Raw genomic sequence first — 24,175 nt, forward strand, 5'->3', positions numbered from 1 at the left:
CTACCTTTTATCCTCACCTTTTTCTATTTTCTTACCATTTGAAATCCCTTTTCACACTAGGCTTCTGTGAGAATTTCCAATATTGCTTGTGACATTAATGATTCTATTTCTACCACAATAATTCTAGTTGTCATTTCATGTCAGATTTTATTTACTTATTTTAATTAATAAGCTTTGATTTCCTGACAATTCCACATTATGTTCATCTTCCCTTTCCAGCTATTTGCTGTTTTTACATTTTAGAATGCACAATTACTGCAACTTTTTCTGTTTTAGAGCATATATCTTCTAGCACTTTTTTATTAGTTTATTGAGTTTTACTAGTTTGCATATGATTTGTCTAATTAATAATTTTTTAGAGCATTTAATCTCTCTTTTTTAAGTCTTCTGAATAATGTCACTTTCCTTTGATCAGTAGTATTTTTCTTAAAGTTACTAGGATTTCTTTTCTTTCATTTGTTTTCTCATTCTTCTAAGGGAAACAGTTTACTTAGATCATTTGTAGTCAGTAAAATGTGGATATTACTTTGAACTCATTATATAAACATTTAATGCTCTCTTAGATTTTTCACATTTAGCATTTCAGTTTCATCTAATACTGTTCTCATGATTTCTCTGTCCTCAACTACAGATATCCCACATTCACTTCTAGAATTCCGTCCTTTGTGCAGGCATGTTTTGTTTTGTTTTTTTTTTTTTCTGGTATTTTCAGTCTTCTCCATGTCACAGAGCAAAATGGAGTACTAATGGGAGAGGAAAGTCCACAGCACACGAAGCTCTCAGTAGAATGTTAGCTAAAACTCCTGTCCTTCCTTTAAACTGAACTCAACATGTGCTTTTAAGATAAAAGAAGGCGAAGAAAGGTCTATTTGTAGGTGCACATTACCATTGCCCTTCACTCCTATGGATATGTGTATCATGCTGCAGAGTTTCAATCCAGGGCCTTGCACACACCAAACAAAGCACTCAATCATGGAGATATATCCCTAGCACTCCCAAATCTAGTTCTAGCTAAATGAGAATTCTTCCAAATAATTCTGTTAATTATTTTTCTGTCAGTCTTTATAATGTTGGATGTTTCTGTATTTTTAAGTAAAATAATTGAGAAAATTGTACTAGGCATCATTTTAAACTAAATGTTCCTAATATAAGCCAGATGTTGGTGCCTTACACCTACAACTGCAGCTACTCAGGAGGCTGTGATGTAAATACTGTGGTTTGAAGACAGCCAGGGAAGGAAAGTCTGTGAGACTCTCCAATTAAATCACAGAAAAAGCTGGAAATGGGGCTGTTGCTCAAGTGGTAGAGCACTAGCCTTCAGCAAAAGGAGCTCAGGGACACAGTCCAGACTCAGAATTCAAGCCTTAGGACTGGGGAAAAAAAGCTTAGTATATTTTGATTTAGGGCTCATGGTAAGTATGAGACAAGAAGCTATTAATCTGCAATTTATAAAAAAAGAAAAAGAAATAAAAAATACTAGTTAAGATAAAATAGGAAATAAACCAAGAAACTAAGTACTACATGCAGCATCTATCTTTAATCAGGACTTCATACCATTTAACTGATTTTGAATTTGACTTTCTTGTATGCTGATACTTGGAGAATGCAATATATCTCTGATAAGCAAAAAGACACAGCAAATTGGCTTCCAAATTGCTTCTGAATATTGAACTATATTATCAAATTAAATTACTACCAATTAAATGAATGGCTAACATAGCACAACACATGCAGCAGTCACTTGTTTAAATTCAAACATTTTGCTACTGCTCCTGGATTATGAATAGGAAAAATTCGGCAAACTAACTGCCAATGATAAATCTGGTAACGTCCAAACTGGTTTGTAATAAAACCTAACCTTCAGTGGAAATTAACCAGTTTGAACTGTCCCCTTGTAATATTTCAAGTAAATGCAGTGCACATATCTTTAGCTTTTATTTCTTCACTATTTTATAGAAGTGCACACATACACACACACTTCTAAGCAATCAACCATTCTGAATACTATCCCAAAATAAATCCTAGTCTCTGTAAACTTAATTTAGTAAACAAAACTGGAGTAGGACATAAAACAACCCAACAATTTTATATATTAGCAGAGAAAGCTGGTATGGAAGAACATGTCGAATGCTCCGTATTTCCTAAAATGGGAAGAAGAGAGGGAACTGAGGGAAACGGGACAAACAGAGGGGAAGAGAAGGAGAAAGTGGAGGGAGGAAAGAGATTAGGAAATGAAAGGAGGAGGAAATAATGTTAAACTAATTAATATATTTTATTTCTATGAGAAAAATGCCCAGTGCTACTCAGGTAAGCTAAGTATAGTTGGTTATATCAAATACCAGCTGGTCCAGCTGCCATGTAAGAAACTCAACACAGAGGCAGAACCTCAGTGCAAACATAGAACCTGGGCATCATAATATAGTGCCTACAGCTGTGGGCCAAATGGGGTGTCCTATAGTGTCACTATACCTGTTACTTCAGTGTAAGATCTAGTTATCATCACATTCTTACCATTTGTTCTAACAGTGCTTTACTACCGTGTGGAGGAAAATTCCATAGGCACACAGTGATATCTCATAAACCATATTTATCTGTTATACCATCTATGTTTGCATGAATGGTATTAGACTGGTAAGAATTAAGCTTTTTGTGGATCAAGGTTTCCTTTCCTTGCCAATGTTTTATGATTAAATAGTGGATGATTTCATGTTGAAAAAGAAGTATTTTTATGTGACCCTGTGTTTGAAAGATGTGACGAGAAAAGTGAGAGATTTTATGATCAACTAGACCTAAACTTATTAGTCTGATTCTTTTTCTATTTAGAGGAAATGGATGACAGAAGAGGTTCTAGAATTATTCCACAGTGTAGACCCTCAAGGCAAAATATCAAGTCATGATACATGAGTTCTGGCAACTAACAAGGGAGAATGGGGTGAAGAGAGAGGCCCAGATCTTAGGTCCTGTCTGGAAGGAAGATCAGGACTCCATATGCAATATCCCCTAGCCAGAGACACTACAGAACTTTAAAGAATGATTCTTGGACTGCTATGCAGACTTGAAAAAAAAATGACTCTGATGTGAAAGGGTATCAATGTATGTGAATTAATGCACCTTCTATCTAGCAAATATCATGTAACCCTTTTACTAATTACAATAAAAAAAAAGAAAAAAATGACTCTGACAAATTGCTTGGAACTTTATCTAAGATAATTTTTTTTAATTAAAGAATTTGTTAACGTTGATTTTTACATCATATGTCAAATGACATATTTAATAAACAAGTATTCATCGGCCGGGAGTTTGGCCTAGTGGTAGAGTGCTTGCCTAGCATGCACGAAGACCTGGGTTTGATTCCTCGGTACCACATATGTAGCAAAAAGCCAGAAGTGGTGCTGTGGCTCAAGTGGTAGAGCCCTAGCCTTATGAAAACCCAGGGACAGTACTCAAACCCTGAGCCTAAGCCCAGGACTGGAAAAAAAAAAAGAAAACAAACAAGTATTCAAGAAGGGAATCTCTAAATACAATCACTGGCACTTAGATTTTAGAACAAAATTAAAATTAGAGTCATAGATTTTTATATCTATGTAGTTGTGTTTATATTTCCAATACCATGTCCATAGCATTTGGTATGCAAATATTGAGGCCTTGCTCTTGTACTGTTTGGATAGAATAGCCATATATTCAGGATACCATGCACCTTTTGTTCCTCTGGTCTTCACTTGTCTCACTCAACATGATAAGTTTTTTAACTGACAAAAAAGGGTCAATTCCTTCCCTATCTTGACCCAACAGATAAAAAGGAAACCCACAGTGAAATTTACAGTTGAAAGAAGCATCTTAAGCATTATAATACATATATTTTAAAGTTGGTATTTTTTTCTTTGCTAGTAGTGGGCTTGAGCACTGTCTTTGAACTTTCTCAAGGCTAGAGCCCAACTACTTGAGACTCAGCACCACTTTTGACTTTTTTCTATGCATGTGGTACCGAGGTATCAAACCCAGGTCTTTGTGCATGCTAGGTAAGCACTCTACCACTAAGCCAAATTCCTGGCCCTCCAGTTGGTATTGTTTTTAAGTAGAAATAAGTCTTACATGAGAGTTTGTCATGCTTTATTCTCAACAATCTTTCTTAATCTTAAAAAAAAAAATCTTACTCTCATCTTCTACCTTCAACTACAAACAGACTGTATTTTAGGATTTGGGGAGGGTAATTTAGTTGAGCTAGCAGAATTTTAAAAATTTCATCTGACCTCATAATTTTGCCTCTGGAATTTATCATATAGAAATACTTGGACAAATGTTCAAAAAATACAAGCCAACTATCCTAGTATTAAGTTCCCACGAAGGAACAAATTTTAATTTTTAACAAAAATTAAACTGGAAAATAGATGAATAGACAATATTCATCAGCTTAAATATGAGTAGTACAAGTCCATTTCTGGGTTTATGGAAGAGCATATGTGCATGCGTGTGTGTTTACATTTTTTTTCATATATTTTTTATTGTAATTAATAGAAGGGCTACATTATATTCACCAGATAGAAGGTGCATTACTTCACAAACATTGATACCCTTTCTCATGTCTTGGTCCCCATTTCCCTCCCCCTACCCACGCCCCTCATCTTGTTTTTCCCCCTTCCCTATCCAATTTCAAATAACCAAATACTTACATACACAATATATCAGATAACGAGGTGAAATATTGTAACAACATGAGATAACCAAGGGACAGCAAAAGAGATGAGAGATAACATAGTACATTAAGGACAAAAATCACTCATTATATGGCTTTTGTTTCTATGTCCTGGAAGTCCCTTCATTTAGCTTCATACTATATGGCCTTATGTATCTAGGTTTTGTTCTATCGTAAATCTCTGCTAGGATAGCCCAAGGTTTCTACTGATTATGACAAATGAGGGAAACCATTGAGCCTATGTTCCTTTGAGTCTGGCTTACTTCACTTAATATGATTTTTTCTAAGTCTTTCCGTTTCCTAACAAATGGGGCGATGTCATTCTTCCTGACAGCACCATAGAATTCCATTGTGTACAAATACTACATCTTGTTGATCCACTCATCAACTGAGGGACATCTGGGTTGGTTCCATATCTTTGCTATGGTAAATAGTGCTGCAATGAACATCGTTGTGCTAGTGGATTTAGTATATCCTTGTTTCTGGACAATTGGGTAAATGTCTAGTAGTGGAATTGCTGGGTCATAGGGGAGCTCTATGTTTAGTCTTTTGAGGAACTGCCATACTGCTTTCCATAGTGATTGAACGAGTTTGCACTCCTAACAGTGTAGCAGTGTTCCCTCCTGGCCACATCCCTTCCAGCATCTGTCGTTATTAGATTTCTTAATCATGGCCATTCTAACTGGAGTGAGGTGGAATCTTAAGACTTGTTTTTATTTGCATTTCTTTTATGGCCAGAAATGTCGAGCATTTCTTCATGTGTCCATAGTGTGTTCACATTCTATATATATATATACATATATATATATGTATATATATATATATATTTTTTGTTTGTTTGTTTTTGTCGGTCCGAGAGCTTGAACTCAGGGCCTGGCGCTGTCCCTAAGCCTCTTTGTACTCAAGGCTAATGCTCTACCATTTGAGTCACAGCACCACGTCTGGCTTTTTCTGAGTAGTTTATTGGAGATAAGAGTCTCACTGGGGCCTTTTCTGGCCCTGCTGGCTTTGAACCATGTCCCCAGATCTCAGGCCCCCAGAGTAGTAGGAATGAGTTACTAGTGCCCAGCTTGTGTTATATTCTTACCAGTGCACACACAAATTTGCAATCAAGAAGATTGGTAAGTATATTCTAGGGGTTCTCTTTCAGGGTTTTGGATGAGAATACAGGAGAGACAAGTTCACATTTTATACTTCTGTAACATTTGGTGTTTTTACAGCTAGACTTCCAGCATTTAAAAAATACCGCTCCATAGCACCTAGATTTACTGTTATTCATGCTTCAGCAATTCTTGTTTTGGAAAATAGCATTTGGTCTGTGGACCAACAGGCATCTTAGGTGCACACAAGTTTTACAGGAGACATACTGAGGAAGACCTGTGATTCTGATAAACACTGGACTTGTAAACTGCTGCTCAAGCACTCTTATTCAGGGGAAGAAGTCCAGGTGGCTGCATCAACTCAGCTTTGCTGGTTTTATACATTAAGAACCCCAACTTCTATCTACAGCCTCCACCCAAACTAGAAAAAATGACAGCATAGGAGATAGAAGAATGAGAAACAGAATTGGCCAGGAAAATTGACACTCACTGGTCCTCTCTCCTCTTCCTAATAAATAGTGGGTAGTTAGTTTCACCTTCAATATATTATTTTATTTGATGGCTTAGACTTATATTGTCCCATACAGTATGCATAGTTTAGTATGAAAAGGAAAAAAAGGGGGGACTGGAGTGTAATTCAAGTGATAAGAGTGCCTGTCTACTAAGTATGAGACTGTTGAGTTTAATCTCCAGTTGCTAACTAAATAAAATCCCTGCTTTATTCATATTTTTAATCTTCTTACTTCCTGAAATGATAGTATTTTAGATCCCATTATTATTCCTAAATTTTTAGAGTGGTTCATCTATAGTTGAGTATGGCTGTTAATCTGGGTTCCAGGATCGTCAATGACTAGTACCAAGACACTTGGGAGGATTAAATTGAATAATGTAGTTCAAGTGCTGAGGATAGTAAGTAATGACGTGAAATAACCCTTGTCAACAATTCTGAGCTGTGTGAGACATGCTGAAGAGTCAAAGAAATGACAAAGGTCTACCCAGAATAACAGCATTGGAGTGAATCCTGTAAATTATCTACTCTAAGAGATTGAATATCATAAGCCCAACACAGAAAGAAAAGGAAACAATAGAAAAGATGCAACCAAAGGGCTGGGCACTTCTAGCAGGAGGAGGCCTGAGAGCTCTGAAGCAAAGTAAATGCTAATGGAAAGATATCAGGCTCTTAGAAGTTGCTGATTTGCCCTCAGTCATGAAACTGGAAGGGTTGGAACACAGATACATATGTCTGGTCCCTAATAAAGAATACTGCTTTGCATTTTATCATTGCTGCAGCTGTGGTGGACAGAAACTTGTCTGCATAGTTTCTGAAAGAATATGGTTGAGAAAAGTGCCCTGAGAAAGGTTCAGATAGGCAGCAGTGGAGCCAATCAGGGGCAACACACAGCAGGACTCTTCTTAAAAGAGGCAGCTCTAGGCTCTGCTCTCAAAGAGAAGAGAAGGCAAGAGAGCAATGGGTTTCTAAGGAGCAAAACCTTGAGACAAGCTTTGAAAAAGCACAGGTAGAACATTTACACAAACAATGGCATCTTGGGGGAAAAGTCTATGCGAAGGGAATAATAAAGTAGGAGCATTCTATAGGAAGGCCTTAGGGCTAATGACCTATGCTAGTTTTGTTAAATTGTGACAATGATGATAAAGAATTAACTTGTCAGAAATATACAAATAAGCAAGGAACAGACTGGTAGGTTTTTGCTTCAGGCTGGGTGACTGGTACAGTTACGATGACAGAAGGCAGGAAGGAAAAGGGGAAGATTTGAGAGAGCCCGAGGAACAGAATCTGCAGGACGTGGAGCATGAAGATTCCAAGGTGACTCTGACTTTGAGTTCCCAACTGAGTAGTTGTGGGGATATTCTTCCATCAGCAGAACAAATGGCCTTCAACTGGTAGGGCACGTGCCTATCCGAGTTCAATCCCCATTGCCATAAAAAATATTAATTACAGAAGGAATAAAGCTCTTAGGTAGAAACTAGCTTGAATTAATTATTCAACCACGATGAATCTCTTTTTCTATGTACCACCTTGGGTCTTTCTTCATTCAAGAAAATGCTCCTTTGTAGTTTTTCTTTAGACAACTATCTGATAGATAAGAAATCTACAAGTTTAGCCAAATGCCCTGAGTTGCACACTTGTGTTCTGACCTGAGTTGATGAGGTTTCTTTCAGTCTTGGGCTTATTATCCTTAGAACCTCAGTCTCAGGAACAGTCAGCTAAGGACTTTATTTCCTTGATGTCACTAGAAGAGCACTCGAATATGGAGAAGCACCAACACAGTAACTGATAAAAAAAACTGGCAAGGCATCCAGTGACATTTTAGACATTTGCTCACTGGCCACCAAATCACAAAGGGCAGTTTCACTGTTAGCTTCTCAGCTACTTAGTATTTAATTCATAGAAATCAATGACAACAACCCCAGAGAGGCCACCAGACAAGAGGCAATATAACCATGAAGTCTTGCTTGTTTCCTTCTAACAGTGAATGTGTTTGTTATGTCCTTCCTGCTGGCATTTGGCATTTCTTAGCTAGGGATCAGCAGAGCTGGTAACCCAGAACTTCTAAGAATTACTGTTTGTCACAATCTCCGTATTCAAAGAACTAGTAGCATGTTTTATTTTTTAAATGTGCATTTTTATGACTTTGCTGTAACCTGGAAAACCCCATAACTTTCAAACCACAGACAACAGACAACAGTTATGACAGGATCAAAAGGCAACACAGAAGATACACATAGAACTGACACTAAATTTATTTTACCATGTAGTTAACAATAAATCTATCCTATCCTACTATCCATCCTGTTATCTATTATCGGTCTGTCAGTCTGTCTGTCCATCCAACCACCTCTCCCAATTCTTTAAGAAGACTGGTCATCAGACAATTCATACAATGTCTTTAGTATTAAAATATAACTCAAAGTGAAGCAAAGATGGCCTGCCCAAGGACAAAGAGTTAAAGGAAGAAGATTAAAAAAATCTCTAATCCACTTTGTAGAATGCTTCTGCATGTCAGTGTGGACAATTATTAAACCCGGATAACTGTGACAGATGGTATTGAAATTCTCTGGCTCTTTGACAACCATCTGCATCAAGACTCCCTTTACTGAGTTCATATTTCTTCAGTATTCAGCTTTAGAAGAGAAGGCATGTACCTCTTAACTGTATGCCAGAATTAATCAAACTTTCCAATACTGGGGAGACTGCTAAGCAAAGCCACTAAATCTGTGACTTGCTCCTTGGTCTCTCTCAAACATCATTCCTGCTATATTATAATATGACATAAAACATTCTAGAATGAAAATATGGTCTTGAAGGTCAAGTAACACCAACAGCAGAAATATGAGAGAGAGAGAAGGGACTACAATTGTTTTACAGATGGGACATACCTACATTAAAAACACAGTAAATTCTTTTTTTTTTTTTTTTTTTTTTTTGCCAGTCCTGGGCTTGAGCTCAGGGCCTGAGCACTGTCCTTGGACTTTCTCAAGGCTAGAGCTCTACCACTTGAGCCTCAGCACCATTTCCGGCTTTTTTTCTATATATGGTACTGAGGAATCGAACCCGGGTCTTCATGCATGCTAGGCAAGCACTTTAACCACTAGGCCAAACTCCCGGCCCGACAGTAAATTCTTTAGCAGTGAATGTTTAATTCTATGCATCTTAAATCTCATCTTCATTATAACAATTTTAAAAAATTCTTTTTAAAAAAAAATCATCAGTTATGGTTGATATATTCAATTTGTATTTTTGAAAAAGAACTGACTTCCAACACTTTTCCTATCCCACCTACACTAAAAAAAAAAAAAGGATTCCATCTTTACACTGTGGGAAATTGTAGACATACAATTGAAATTAAAATAATCATTTCTTTGATCAACTCTTAGCTGCATCAAGTCATTCTGTAGATGACCTGGAATGACTAAATTCTTTTCCCTCCTCTGCTGAGTCACTTATTCTTGTTCTGACCACATGACTTTAACCCAAGAAGTTCTACACTGAATAAAAGCCATCACCTAAGACATTTTTTTTGTTTGTTTTTGTTTTTTGTGGGTCATGGGGCTTGAACTCTGGGCTTGGGGGCTGTCCCTGGGCTCTTCAGCTCAAGGCTAGTGCTCTACCATTTGTGCCACAGTGCCTCTTCTAGTTTTCTGGTGGTTAATTGGAGATGAGAGTCTCACAGACTTTGGGCTGTGAGACTGGGCTGGCTTTGAACCGTGATCCTCAGATTTCAGCATCCTGAGTAGCTAGGATTACAGGCACGAGCCGCTAGTACCTGGAAAACATACTGGTCCTTGGTTTTGACCTCAGGGCCTGGGAGTCCTGATCTTTTATGTTCAAGGCTGGCAGTTTACCAGTTGAACCACAGCTTCCCTTCTAGCTTCTTTGGTGGCTTATTGGCGATAAGAGTGTCACTGACTTTCCTACCTCAGCTGACTTTGAACTGCCATCCTCAGATCTCAGCTTCCTGAGTAGCTAGGATTATAGGCATAGGCCACTGGCACTCAGCCTGAGATATTTAAACACACAACACACACACACACACACACACACACACAGGAATTCTTAACTCTCCTTCTTGGTGAGTGTGTTATCCAGTCTAGTGATTCCTATCCTAAAGGGTATTTTATGATCAAGTGGAGGGCTGGGAGTTTGGCCTAGTGGTAGAGTGCTTGCCTAGCATGCACAAAGACCAGGGTTCGACTCCTCAGCACCACCTACATAGAAAAAAGCCAGAAGTGGTGTGGCAGCTCAAGTGGTAGAGCTCTAGCTTCGAGAAAGGCCAATGGCAATGCTTGGGCCTTAGTTCAAGGCCCAGGACTGGCAAAAGGAAAAAAAAAAAAAAGATCAAGTGGAGGGCTTGCTGAAGCACAGGTTACTGGGCTTTAGTCCAAGAGCTTGCAATTCATTAGGTATAGAATGGGGCTTGAGAATCTGCATTTCTAATAAGGTCTAAAGAGGCTGGTACTAACCTAGACACCAAACTTTCAAAGCCACTTATTTAGCTTGCATAGAAGACACTACAGTTGAATTCAATGCTACTTTTTTCTTTTTATGATTTAACAATATCCTTTATTTAATACTATTTTTTTCCTTCTTATTTCCCTTGTAGAAGAACAATACTGGATCACAAGTCTCAAGACTTCCTTTTGATTCATACCCCTGCTATTTCTTAGCTGCCTAATGTTAGACAAATAAATTAACCACTCCATCTTAGCTTCCTCTTATTGTAAAGATGAAAAGAGGCAACACAAAGGAAGAACTTTGGGCACTGTACTGGGCACACACTAGGCTGTGGGATGTCAAATATCTTTGTATTCCCTTTCTATGAGATAAAGATAAACTTGTTGAGTTCTAGAGAGAAAAGAGCTCTCACCTTCATTACATAAAGCTTCTTTTGGTTTAAATAAGCAAGTAAACAAATAAACAAGCACCAGCTAAGCACTTCTTTTCCTTATGAGGTATCCTGAAGCTACATTTTGGACATACCAGGTCCAATGGGAATATACTCAGCTTCCCAACTCACACTTTTTTCCCATGGATACAAAAATAGAAAAGAAAACGATAAGATTAAGACTTGGTTCGGTTCTATTTAACTTTGATCAAGCTGAATTTAGTACCCAGGTATGGATTATTTTCCTGGCAGATCCTTATTACATTGTTTGGCTTTTTTTTGGGGGGGGGGTCATGGGGCTTGAACTCAGTCTGGCATTGTCCTTGAGCTCTTCCGCTCAAGGCTACCACCATACCCTTCAGCCAAACCCCACTTCCCGTTTTCTAGGGGTTAATTGGAGATAAAGAGTATTAGGTCCTTTTGGGCCTGAACTGGCTTTGAACCTTGATCCTCAGATCTCAGCCTCCTGAGTAGCTATGATTACAGGTGTGAGTCACCACACCAGCTTTGTTTGGCTATTTTTGTGACCTGAATGTTAAATAAATGAACTATATAGACTCTCTTAAGCAGGGTGGCCCTGGAAACCATGAATCTTACCCATCAGCCCTATGGATGCTGTTAAAAGTCATCTCTAATGTGAGGAGGGCTAGACTCTTCTTAGATTTCACTGTGATAATTTACAAATCCCAGTATATATTTCAGATAGTTGTCTAATTATTAAACTATCTCCCCTCCCCAAGAGATTATCTTTATTTCTTTAATTTCTATATCATTGGTCATATTTCTTCCTTCAATAGCAGCCTAAACATGCCCAGTTACTCTTCCACATGAGTGCTTAACGTATTTTGAAACAATACTGATAGCCTCCTTGCCTATACCCTTTCAGCCTTATTTTTACCTTACAGTTTCTATCATCAGAATTGCTATTATAAAATTCCCATGTTCTTAAGGGTCCTGGTTGTTCTATGGAAAAGGTCTTACCTTGAAGGTATTTCTTTCCTAAGAAAACACAACAATATGCTTACTATTCATTATTACCAACAAAAACAATATATATAGTTAAAATAATGGGGTGCTCCTTCTCAGAGTTTTCTACGAGCTAGAAGGAATAGACAAAACTCTATTGTAAAGGACTAAGAAAGTAGTTTCAGGGCAGGCCTGAAGCAGTAGTCAGGCAGACATGGATTCAGACCATTAATCCATTGAGACAGGAATGCCATGGGGCCACTTAGAATTACTAAAGATTCAAAAAGGAAATATATCTCTTACTTTCTACGAAACATTTCTGCAAATATACAGCCAACACTCCAGAGGTCCACAGGGGTGGCGTAGCTGGACTGGAGCAAGACTTCGGGAGCCCGGTACCACAGGGTGACGACCTACAATGGAAAACAGATCTGAGTGTTTCTGAGGAAGCTGGCTGTTGGCTTAAAATCTTTCCATCTTGAGTGATTTCATGACAAGCTCTGGTTTGGAAAGAACTCCTACAAATCACACGGTGATTTATCACCATGGTGATATGGTAATAAATGTAATAGGAAAGTACATCATCCCCATTCCCTGGGCTCCCACCTCAGAGTGTCTCAACAAGACAACAAAGTAACACAAACTTCAGACAGCAAAGACCAGATTCCACCCTTTACCCCAAATCCTCTTATCCTAGAGTGATTTTTTTCTTATGGAAATTAAGAATTATACATGAAAAATAAGTGACAGCAAAAATTTTAGTTCAATTTCTACCCAGGTCTAGGATTACTGGCAAAGTAGAAGAGTTCAGTGGCTGCTGGATGAAACAAAGTACTCTGGTAAACTCGGAAGTGCTCTTATCCTGACATTGTGAGGGATCAACACAAAATCACCTTCCATGCTGCTCTTTTCAGAAAACAAATAAAAGCTGGGGAAGAATTTAAGAGAGAGAATGTATAACCTAGTTATTCATGCCATGTGTAAAAAGTTATCCATAGGAAGAGATTCCCAAATAGAAGAACATAAACAAACACAACTATATTTGTTTCTGTAGGCTGAGTAAAGCATATCATGCTAGGGCTTTCCTGTGAGTAGCAGGGATCAAGTGCTTCCCTTGTTGGGAGGGGAGAAGCAGACACTCTATGGATACTTAAAATTAGTCTTGATTGCCAGATAAAGAATAAAAGATATAAATGGATTACACAAGTATTTTATATCATTCTGATTCCATTGTTTTTATCATTTGGTCTAAGTGAATGATTATTATACATGTATTTTATTTATTCTGATATCATTATCCTTTTCATTCTAATGACATTATTATGAACATTTGTATAACTTCTAAAATTTGGCTTTCTGGACACATTTTGATGCTATCAGTATTACTTCATGTGTTAAGATTGGGGTAGCAAGGCTTTAAAATGAGCTTCCATTGATTTTCTTTCTTTGTATGCCACACTGCTCTCATCAAGAAGCAGAGTTTATTCACTCTTCATGGAAGCTGACTTGGTCTTATCGACTTGCTTGACTATAGATGATGGTAGGAGGCAACCAAAGCTAGGTCTTGAGGAGCCTTGTAGCTTTGGGCCTTTCCAAACTATGCCTTTGGGATGCTTTCTCTTGGGAAGCAGCTGCTATGCTGTGAGAAGACAAAGGAGATGCTCTGTGGAGACCCCTGCTGAGCTCTCAGCTGAAAGCCTGTGGGTGAGCCATAGGCTTAATTGATCCCCCAGGTAAGTATAGCACCAGTAGAGCAGTGCTCAGATGAATTCAGTCAACCAAGAAGATTATGAGCGACAATTAAATGTCTCCTTTAAATTTGGGGGTGACTATATAGCAACACTGACAGGTCCTTACACATCATTTCACTTCACATGTTATGCTTTGAATTCATTCAGGGGAAGAGCTCTGTTTAATGGCTACCCAGATGTATCTAATGTAAACAGAAATAAAACACAATACAAACTGTCAATTGCCAAACAATATGAGTCCAGTTATAATTTGGCTCCAATACATCTTTCCAGCATCATCTCCCACAGTACTTCCACATCTTGTACACCCTAGCACACACTGGTTGTGATCCTTGATGTGAACAAGCATGATCCATACAACTTTTGGAAAACTTGGTGTCTAGACTTTAGTTTGTTTCATATTGAATTAGATTCCCTTGGTTGGGCCCTTGTATTTTTAAAAAGATATTTTAAAGATAACCATTTTTACTAGAGAGAGTGTACAAGGCTGAACTCTCTATCTAAAGGAACAATCCTTGCTTCTCTGACACACTGTAAACAAAAACACACAACCAAGCTCTTCATGAAGTTCCACTTGAGTGACTGATGCCACTCACAGACATTGTGAGAACACACCTATCTTTTCACCTTCATCCAAAATAGTGTGGCCTGATAAAAATGAAGTTTCCTTGGGATATGGTATGATTTTAAGATGTCTCAAGGAAGTAATTACTTAAGTTCTTTTTAAAATTATTCTATAAGCATAAATAGATATGCAAGAGGATATTCACTGGACATTTCCAGATATGTAAAAATGTATCCCACTCAAATGCATCCCCCCTTCTATACTCTCTCACCTGCTCCCCTCCTTCTTACAACAACTTCAACGGGTTTTACAATCCTATTTTCATACATGGAAACTGATTTCTCAAGGATTATTCATTCTTAAAAACCTTTAACAGGATTAAGTACCTCATTTTCAATATTTCAGTCTGTCAAACTATTATGGTCATCAAATAAAGCTGAAATGGTCAAAATAACAAAACATTGTTATGTTTAAGAAGTTTCCTTTTATTCCTTCTAAAACTTAGTTGTGTCTCAAGATAAAGAATGAATCTTTATTAATAATTTGAAATGTCTATTAATAATGAGCATATGATCACTCTGTTGAATTAATGACATAGATTTCCTAATATTGGGCCACTTGCCTTTTTGGGAAGAAACCAATTCTAATTATTGTATATAATTCTTCTAAGACAAGAAGAATTCTACTTACTAGTATTTGTATAGTTGATAATGGGTAATGGTCATAAAAACATGGCAGTGTTGGGGTAGAAAGTGGAAAGGACAAGTAAGGTTAATGACAGTTTCAAGGGCATAAATTCAGCCAGCTGAGTTCAGGAAGCACTTGAGGTGGTGTCCTGGAGCTTGAATTTAGGGGTCTGGTACTGTCCTCAGGATTTTTGGCTCAAAGTTAGCACTCTACCACTTGAGCAACAGCTCTACTTCTGGCCTTCTGGTGGTTAACTGGATATAAGGCATACAGACTTTCCTGCATAGCCTGGTTTTGAACTACTGATCCTCAGATCTCAGCCTGTTGAGTGGTTAAGAATGCAAGCATGAATCAGCAAGTGCATTTCATGGATGTGAAAATTCAATCTTCAAACTCTGAGTAACCTGTCCAGAGACAAAGAGCTGAGATACAGAACTGGGATTCTGACCAGGACTATGTAATTCCACCCTGTAATCCCTTCTCCACATCCAGCACATCTGCAAGTCAGCAGGCAAAGATAAAGGCTATAAGTAAACACCCAACAGGCATTGATTTTAAACTTACTTTGAAATATTTTAATATGACATTCTAAAAGAATTTGTAAATATCAAAAACTCAAGTGTGTTTGGAACTGATTTTCTTGAGAAATGTCTTGAAAGAAAGGTTGTTGCTTTCTAGTTGTGAATAACGACAATGTTCTGCATGCTGACATCTGCTACTTACTTCTACCTAACAACTCAGAGAGAGGTAAGATTTAAAAATCTCATTTATGCATCTTTCATGAGCACAAAAATGGAGAATACAGGTTCTGAATTCAAGTCATAGTACTACCACACAGATACACACATATTTATTTGTATTTGCTTGTTGCTTTACATCTGTGTAAATCAGTTGGAGAGGAAAAGTGAGAGAAAAATAAATGAAAGAAATTAGGTTACATTTGTTTTTACACTGTAGTTTTAACTATTAATGTTTGCCTAAAGAGATGTCTTTTTGGCTTAATCTTCATAGATTTAACCAAAAGAAACTCTGAATAGTACAAGACTTATATTACTATTTACTTCTTAAGTAGACTAATTTAAACATAAATTTAAAAATAAGTTATTACATTTTCAGTATATATATATATCTGTGTATATATATAAATAAAATGTCTGAGTAGGTTTTCCCCTATTTTATGAATTATTATTCTATATATCAAAGAATTTCCCCATTAGTTCTCCAATAATGTTTTCTTAATTTCTATAATCTCAGGCCTTTAATTTTTTTTTTGCCAGTCTTGGGCCTTGAGCTCAGGGTCTGAGCCCTGTCCTTGAGCTTTCTCAAGGCTAGAATTCTACCACTTGAGCCACAGCACACTTCTGGCTTTTTTCTAGGTATGTAATATCAAGGAATCGAACCCGGGTCTTTGTGTATGCTAGGTAAGCACTCTACCTCTAGGCCAAACTCCTGGGCCAGGCCTTTAATTTTTATAGCTGTTTAATCTCAAAAATCCCAAATTTTGCACAACTTAAAATATTCAGTTCAGTGCAATTTAGTGATAAACTCTTAAGAATGAACTGTGACAATTTTTCTGATGGTAAAACATAAATTCTTCTTTCTTAGTAATTATACTTTGATGGTTCCAAAAACTCTGCTGGAAGACTATCTATCTGAAGACCAGTGTCAGCCATATGTAAGCAGAAACACATCAACTTTATTTGAGACGTTTCTATAGCAAGTATTGATAAAAATGCTTCATTTTGAGGAAGCAAATTCTATAGTCATACAATCAGAATTTACTAAAAATTCTCCAAGGTAAAATAATCCTAAGTTTCCTTACAGTCAAGGTATCAGAAATTAAAATGATTATGGAGACAGGCATGCAATCCATAAACATCAACACTCAGGAATCTGTGACAAAGGTTGCTGCTAATGGGAACAATGCAGTTGTCTAGTGTGCAGAGATAACAATAGGAACTATGGAGAGAGTTTTGTGGTTGGAGCCAGCTGGAACTAAAGCAAATATGATGTTTATTACAATCATTACATGTATTAACAGCCTCTAGAGGTGCTGAATGGATCTGGCAACAGGAAGGGGAACGGAAGGGGGAGGGAGGAGTTCAAGGATATTTATACAAGTGAATGTATCTGTTTAAACTGCTTTGATCTCTATTCACAATTTTTTGAGCCAGTTCAATAACAGTATAAGATAAGCACAGCCAAGGCCAACTCTGACTTAAAAAAATACATGTCAGAGTAAACACTCTCGATAGTCTACTTAACATTCTTTTATTCACATATACTTTCACCAAGACCTGGAGAAAAACTGTTGATGCTATTGATTCATGCTTATTAGAAGGCTCCAACAACAGAATGCCTGGTATGAACATCATCCTGGTTATCTTCCTTTTTTGCTTTTCCGGATGTTTTCTGCCCTAGAGGTGGACCTCTATCTGCCATCTGCTCCATTTCTTACTGGGTTTGTCTAAGGGGAAGCCTTGGCAGGAGTTCAGAGAGGGAGAAGACTCCGAAGATCAGGACCTTAACTCCTTGATTTCCTTCCAGTGAGGTTTCTAGAGCTTGTTGTGTTGCTGTCATGAAGTCAATAACTACCTGCACTAGTTTGTTCTACTTGAGTTTGGATTCCAGTAATTGTTCCCCATTGAACCTGGGAATGTTACCTGCTTAGCTACCACTGAGAATCAAGGTATGGCATCCCTAAATCCACATATTTACAAATTATGTCTCAATTTACAAATCCTCCCAGAATTAATTTTATTTTGTAAAGTGTCATTATTTCCTATTGGGATCATGCCTGATATACAGTTTACAGATAAAGAAACCAACACTGACTAAACTTTTCCAAGCCTCACTCAGTTTCTCTCATTTGTCAAGAAGACACAGGACTGGAAGACTTTCAGGTACGCTCTGTTACCATACCAAGGGTCCCTAAGTGGTAAGGGATGGTAATGAAGACCTTAGTTTTTTCAGATATCCTTGCTGTGCATTGGTGTGGTTCTTTATGAAGTGTACAAGCTGGGTGATGTTCTACTTTCGGAGAGCACTTTTCATGTGTGTCTCACATGCAAATGCACTTGTCAGTTTATGAGGAATATAAATGGACAATGCTCCTTGACATGTTTCCAAGTCTTTATCTTGTCAAAAGTGAAGGGATTTCTCAGAGCTCATCTATCTCCATAGAAATACAAAAACTGTCTAGTGTGCTCTTGTCTTTCAGAAACCTAGTATGGTTAGGTTTAATTTTCTACTTTTAAAATTAGTTTTAAGTTTCACCTTGCAATAATTTTTACTTTTGAAAATAGTATTGCCTTTCCACAAAGGATCTTAAAAATCCAGTTCTTTAAAATTATGGATTTAAACTAAGGCTATTAGAATCAGAACTCAAAGTCTTCCAAGCAGTCTTTACCCATTATAATGCTAGTTAAGAGGAAACGATTAAGGAGTTAATACCAATAAATTGAATCCACAAACTATTTTGCAACCGATAATAAGGGAATCATCTCAAACTCACTTATTTGTAACTGAATTACTCATTTGACCTACAACAGAAAAGTGGCCAATCTCTAAAGATGGGGTTCAGAATACAGAGTACTGTGTGTTTAAACTGATGCCTTCTCCACTTGGATACAACCACTGCCAGCAAGACTGACTGTCTTTCCTTGGCCTCAGCGCTCTCTTCTTGGTATTATGCAGCCAGTAGCTCAAATTGATCTTCTGACTTCTCATCATCTGGTCATTATTTCTGAGGATCTGGTCTATAGGACACTCTTTCCTTGAAACTATAACGGGTCCATATCCAAGGTATTCTTCAAGGTCTTGCTCCTATTGCCTCTTCCACTTTGCCTTTCTGGATCTCCCTGGTAGAAATGACAGCTCTCCTCAGCTTCCCCTGAACTGCCACAGACTCATCCTTTTCTATTTTTCATTATCATTTGATTCACTGATCACAAATGCATATACTAATACCAAGAATGGAAGATGTTCAGTAGTTATCTGATGTCCAGGTACTGAAATGAGTTACAGGAAATTCCCGATGGCAGTACTGAAGATGGATGGAGGAAATCCCCTAGATTGGAGATTAGAGGGATGATACTGTCCAACAATAATGGCACTCTGAATAATCAGGTATCTTTAATAAAGTAGCTGGCCTGTGTAGAGCACTGTGCTAATTTGACTCAGAACACCTATGGGGCAGTGAACACCACAGGGAATGAGTGAGGATGAGGGTTTCCTTCAAAGGGTGACTTGGGGTAAGAGAGCCACTCAGGGAGGAAAACTGTGACTCAGTAATGGAGATGAAGTTCGGGAGCCCAGACTTCTGACCTTTTATGGAACCTGTGATATTTTTTCTCTTTCTGAGCTTTTTTTATTTCTCATATTATTAGTATCTAAGTAGATCTCTCCTGGAAGAGTTTTAACCCAGACAGTAAGTGTTATTTAAAAGGTCAAAGTGAGTTTCAATTAAGCTCATCATGTGCGTACCCACTCAGTGCAGGCACCATGCTAGCACTGGACAGTGTGGTCATAAATTAAGAAAATAAGTTGGTTGAAGGACAACTCTGTGTGTGTGTGTGTGTGTGTGTGTGTGTGTGTGTGTGTGTTTATAGGAGGGGTCCAGGTAGTGATTAAAGTACACAATACTAAGCGTCTGGTCTAGTGATCTTCCTGGCTTTCTCTTCCTGCAATAATTGCTTTTGCCAAGGCTATATCCGTAGGAAATCTTCCTTCTTATCTTCCTTCCTTCCTTCCTTCCTTCCTTCCTTCCTTCCTTCCTTCCTTCCTTCCTTCCTTCCTTCTTTCCTTTCGGGCCCCAGTCCTGGGGCTTGAACTCAGGCCCTGGGTACTGTCCCTGAGCATTTCTGTGCAAGGCTAGTACTCTACACTGGAGTCCTCAGTTCCACTTATATCTTGTTAACTGAATAGAAGAGTCTCATTTATTCTCCATAGTCTCATGTTCCCCATTTAGTCCAACTCATCCACAATACCCACAAGATCTAGCTTCCACTCTCACTGGCTTCCCCTTCACTGCGGAAAGATTTTCCTCAACCCACTCAGAGGCTGAAGTTCTTTAGTTATATGTGCAGTCTTATCTTGTATCATTCCCATATGCAGAGACCTTCCTCTGGAAGATCCTCTAACAAGTTTATTCTTTTCCTGCCTCATTTTCCCCAGACACAATTACAGCACTTAACAAACTGCATCTCTTCATTGTGTTCTTACAGTCTAATATGCCCACAATCAGTCTTTTGTGTGTACAGATTGTGGGTGGACTTTTCAACCCCAGCACCTTGATAGTATTTGTATAGCTAGGTGAAACATAAATGCACGTCCCAAGAAATGTTGCTCTGTAGTCAGAAAACAGCAGAATGGAAAGTTCCAGGATGAGGGGAAGGGAAGAGAAGGGGAGAAGCTAGCACAAAATACCGATTAAATTTACAGAACGTGGTTACATTCCTACACTTAAGCCTGGCATCTGGGAGTCCACCAACACTACTTTTAATCAACAGATAATTTCTTAATAAAATGCCAGGGCCAATTTACTTTTGTAGAATGGATGTTTTTTAAATGCCTAAAGGGGGGGCCGGGAGTTTGGCCTAGTGGTAGTGTGCTTGCCTAGCATGCACGAAGGCCCGGGTTCGATTCCTTGGTACCACATGCACAGAAAAAAGCTGGAAGTGGTGCTGAGGTTAAAGTGGTAGAGCTCTAGCCTTGAGAAAGTCCAACGACAGCACTCAGGCCCTGAGCTTAAAGCCCAGGACTGGTAAAAAAAAAATGCCTAAAGGGCCCATGTTTTCCTTCAGGCTACATTGCTTAAATTTTATCTTGAACTTGTGAAACTTAAAATAGTTACCACTACATTTCAAGCAACAAATGTTTTTCCTTTGTAGAGGTACAGTACAGCACAGTTTTGATTTTGTCACTAAACAATCACCCACTTGATCTCTCTCTGCCTTCACCATAGAAACCAAGCAAATATTTGCAGACATTCCTTCAACCTTCACAGATAAGTAGAAATGAAAATTGTTCTGCACACAGGATATGGCAGGCTGCATAGCTCATCGTTTCCTCTTAAAAGTTATTTTAACTCTTGAGGAAATATATATGCTTTGGGAGGCCACATAATGACTCAGATTTGTAAGAGAATTTGCAATTCTTTGTTTGTTATGGAAACACTGAATGCCTCTGATGTCTATGGTTTCTTTTTCCTTGGTCAGTATGTTCATTTTTTGCACAGGCAGCATGAAACTAAGCTACATGAGCCCCTCTCAGAGTTTATGGCAAGTACAAGGACAAGAGGCATGGAATCATAGTTTTAACTTTAAATCTCAGGTATACACATAGGGGAGAACATACTGAAATGCAAGGCTAGAAAATCCACCGTGGTATAGTTCATTTTATAGCCTGTCTCCCTCCACATTTTCCTGTCTATGTCTCCATCCTAAAAAAGGTGCACACCATGCCATTCCCAAAAACTTGAATCCCAGAAATGAAATTTCCAGTACAGAGGACTCTGAAGCTGTTACTATACTTTGTGTGTTCAAATATTAAAGACAAGAAAGAAAGTATGCTTCTGAAGAATAGGATGTGTCAGACTGTTCATTTAGCAAGATGGAAACAGTAAATAAAAAAGGAGAAGGTCACAAGTGAAAGGACTTTGATTGCAACATTAGGAATCTGGGTTAGGCAGAAGGAAGTACTTTTGAACAAGAACTGCTAAATATCAGAATGGGTTACTCTAATGTGATTTTTGTGTTCTTTTTTCTAAAGCCTTTCATTCTTATCTTTTGAGAGTAGTGAAGGGGGTTAGGGAATAAGGAGGAAGCAAACTTTTGTATGGAAAGCGCTGTGCCTGACTGACCATCTACTACTTTTTATTTTCTTTAGTGGTTGTGGGGTGAGTAATGGTGACTATTTTTATAGTTAAGAAAAGGAGGCAGACAAAGGGAAGCCCTAACCTAATCAGATGGCAAATGGCAGAATCAGGAACAGAAACAGGGCTTATTTGACTCAGGCTGATTTTCCTCATTGTGGGGTCTCAGTGATATCAGGACTTTCCTTTTTGGTCTTTTGCTTAATTATTACCATATTTTTTGTTATTTGCAATCCAATCAAAATTCCCAGAGCAATGCAGGTTTACCAAAGAGCTGACAAGAACAAAAGATGCTTTTCTACGGTAATAAGTATCCCAAAGGACTGGAATCAGGGTCATTGGATATATAATTGGCTGGATCCTCCACAGAAAGTAGGGAACGTCTATCTGCCTATCTACAGTACTTGGCTCAGGACTGAAATCTTGGCACTGTGGATCATCATCCTTCCTCCAAAGCTTGTTCTCCTTTTCTAATTTTCTGTCTCTGCAAATGAAATCATCCTCTAACCAGTTCCTTCAAGTCAGGCTCTTCCTCAGCCTCACCCCTCACTGTTTTAGACAGACTCAGTGTGGCATATCAAACAGCAACAGTGCACTAGAGTTGTGGAAACGGAAAAACAAGTTGGAGAACCTCAATACTATCATCTAACACTTTATAACATACTTCCATACCCCTCACCACTCACAATCACATTATTAGGCACAAATGCTATTCAGGATTGAACATAGTACAGATGCATGATTGCAGTGATAGCATCTTGGATTTATCTACCTGATTGCAAATCTGTTAAAAATCCTTCCCAAAATGTAATACTTGCCTTAATTTTTTTCTTGAATTTTCTCCTTCATTTTATAAAACACATTTCTTTTTTTTTTGTCAGTCCTGGGCTTAGGCTCAGGGCCTGAGCACTGTCCTTGGACTTTCTCAAGGCCAGAGCTCTACCACTTGAGCCTCAGCACCAGTTCTAGCTTTTTTCTATGTATGTGATACCGAGGAATCGAACCCAGGTCTTCGTGCATGCTAGGCAGGCACTCTACCACTAGGCCAAACTCCTGGCCCCTATAAAACACATTTCTGTACTTAACAAATTCTAAGTATTTTTTTTAAACCTCACACATCTTCTATAAGGAGAGATGAAGTGTCACTGAAAAAATAGGTTTAGTAACTGAATAATTAGAGAACATATAAATTGATTTGTTCATAATAAACAACAATACTTTCAAAAAGATGTCTCAGTTTCTAGGAAGAACCACATTCATACCAAGGACTTAGCAGTGTATTTCTAGGTATATCCGCTATTAGGAGAGAGACACGTGTGAACATAAAAACCAACAGAAGGCTTCTCACTTAAGACTCCTGGCTCACTGCATGTTTAGAGCGGTGTGGTTGCTGCCTGCAAACTATACTTGAAAGGAAGACTAGCCCTTCATGTTCAACTTGGCTTTTACCTCAGAGTTAATTCAAGGAAAATGACCTTTCCAATTATAAGCATTTCAAAGAATATTGCTACTTTCTAGAGATCTTTGTCAGGTAATTTCTTTTATTCTTGAAGCTGGTGGTCTTCAAACTGTTCTAAAAACAGCAACCAGACTCAAAAAGGAACAAGTAACAGATCAAACCCAGGAAGAAAGAAAAGTATTCTGAAGGCATAAAAACTGTTCCAGATTTACTAACAGGGACATAAAATCCATTTCAGACATTTGATTTGAGGAGATTATCTTATTAAATGCAAAGTAAGTTTTAGGCACAATTACTTAGCCTAGGTATTCATTTACTTACCTACATTTAGGTACACATAGTCTTTAACATATACAATGTAAGTTTACACAGGAGCACACATCTACATAACCACATCTTGGACTACAACTTAAACACAGGCACTCATTTCTCTTGGGAACATAATATATAGAAAAAGCAATATGTTGAGTGTATAATATTTAACAGTTTCTAAGTAAATGAACCAATTTGTACTCTACACAGGGACATATGAGAGTTCTACTGTCTCCATATCTTGGCCACCACTCAATATATCCAGTCATTCAAGTTAGTGTGTACTAGAACTTCAAATGACAGTGTGCTTGCTTGCTTGCCTGCCTATCATCTATCTATCTATCTATCTGTCTATCTATCTAT

At 38.0% G+C, this 24,175-nt stretch overlaps 1 protein-coding gene across 1 annotated transcript in view; it reads right to left on the reverse strand.

Annotated features, from left to right (window-relative positions):
- Cdk6 (cyclin dependent kinase 6) overlaps window positions 1-24,175 on the reverse strand; it is a 181,926-nt gene that overhangs the window by 41,345 nt on the left and 116,406 nt on the right. Inside the window, exon 4 of the mRNA XM_090333119.1 lies at window positions 12,468-12,577. Within this exon, the coding sequence (XP_090189245.1) occupies window positions 12,468-12,577 (110 nt within the window). The remainder of the gene's footprint in view (window positions 1-12,467; window positions 12,578-24,175) is intronic.

Source organism: Megascapheus bottae, chromosome 5 (genome assembly GCF_031878675.1).
Source record: "Megascapheus bottae isolate mThoBot1 chromosome 5, mThoBot2.hap1, whole genome shotgun sequence".
Lineage (NCBI taxonomy): Eukaryota > Metazoa > Chordata > Mammalia > Rodentia > Geomyidae > Megascapheus > Megascapheus bottae.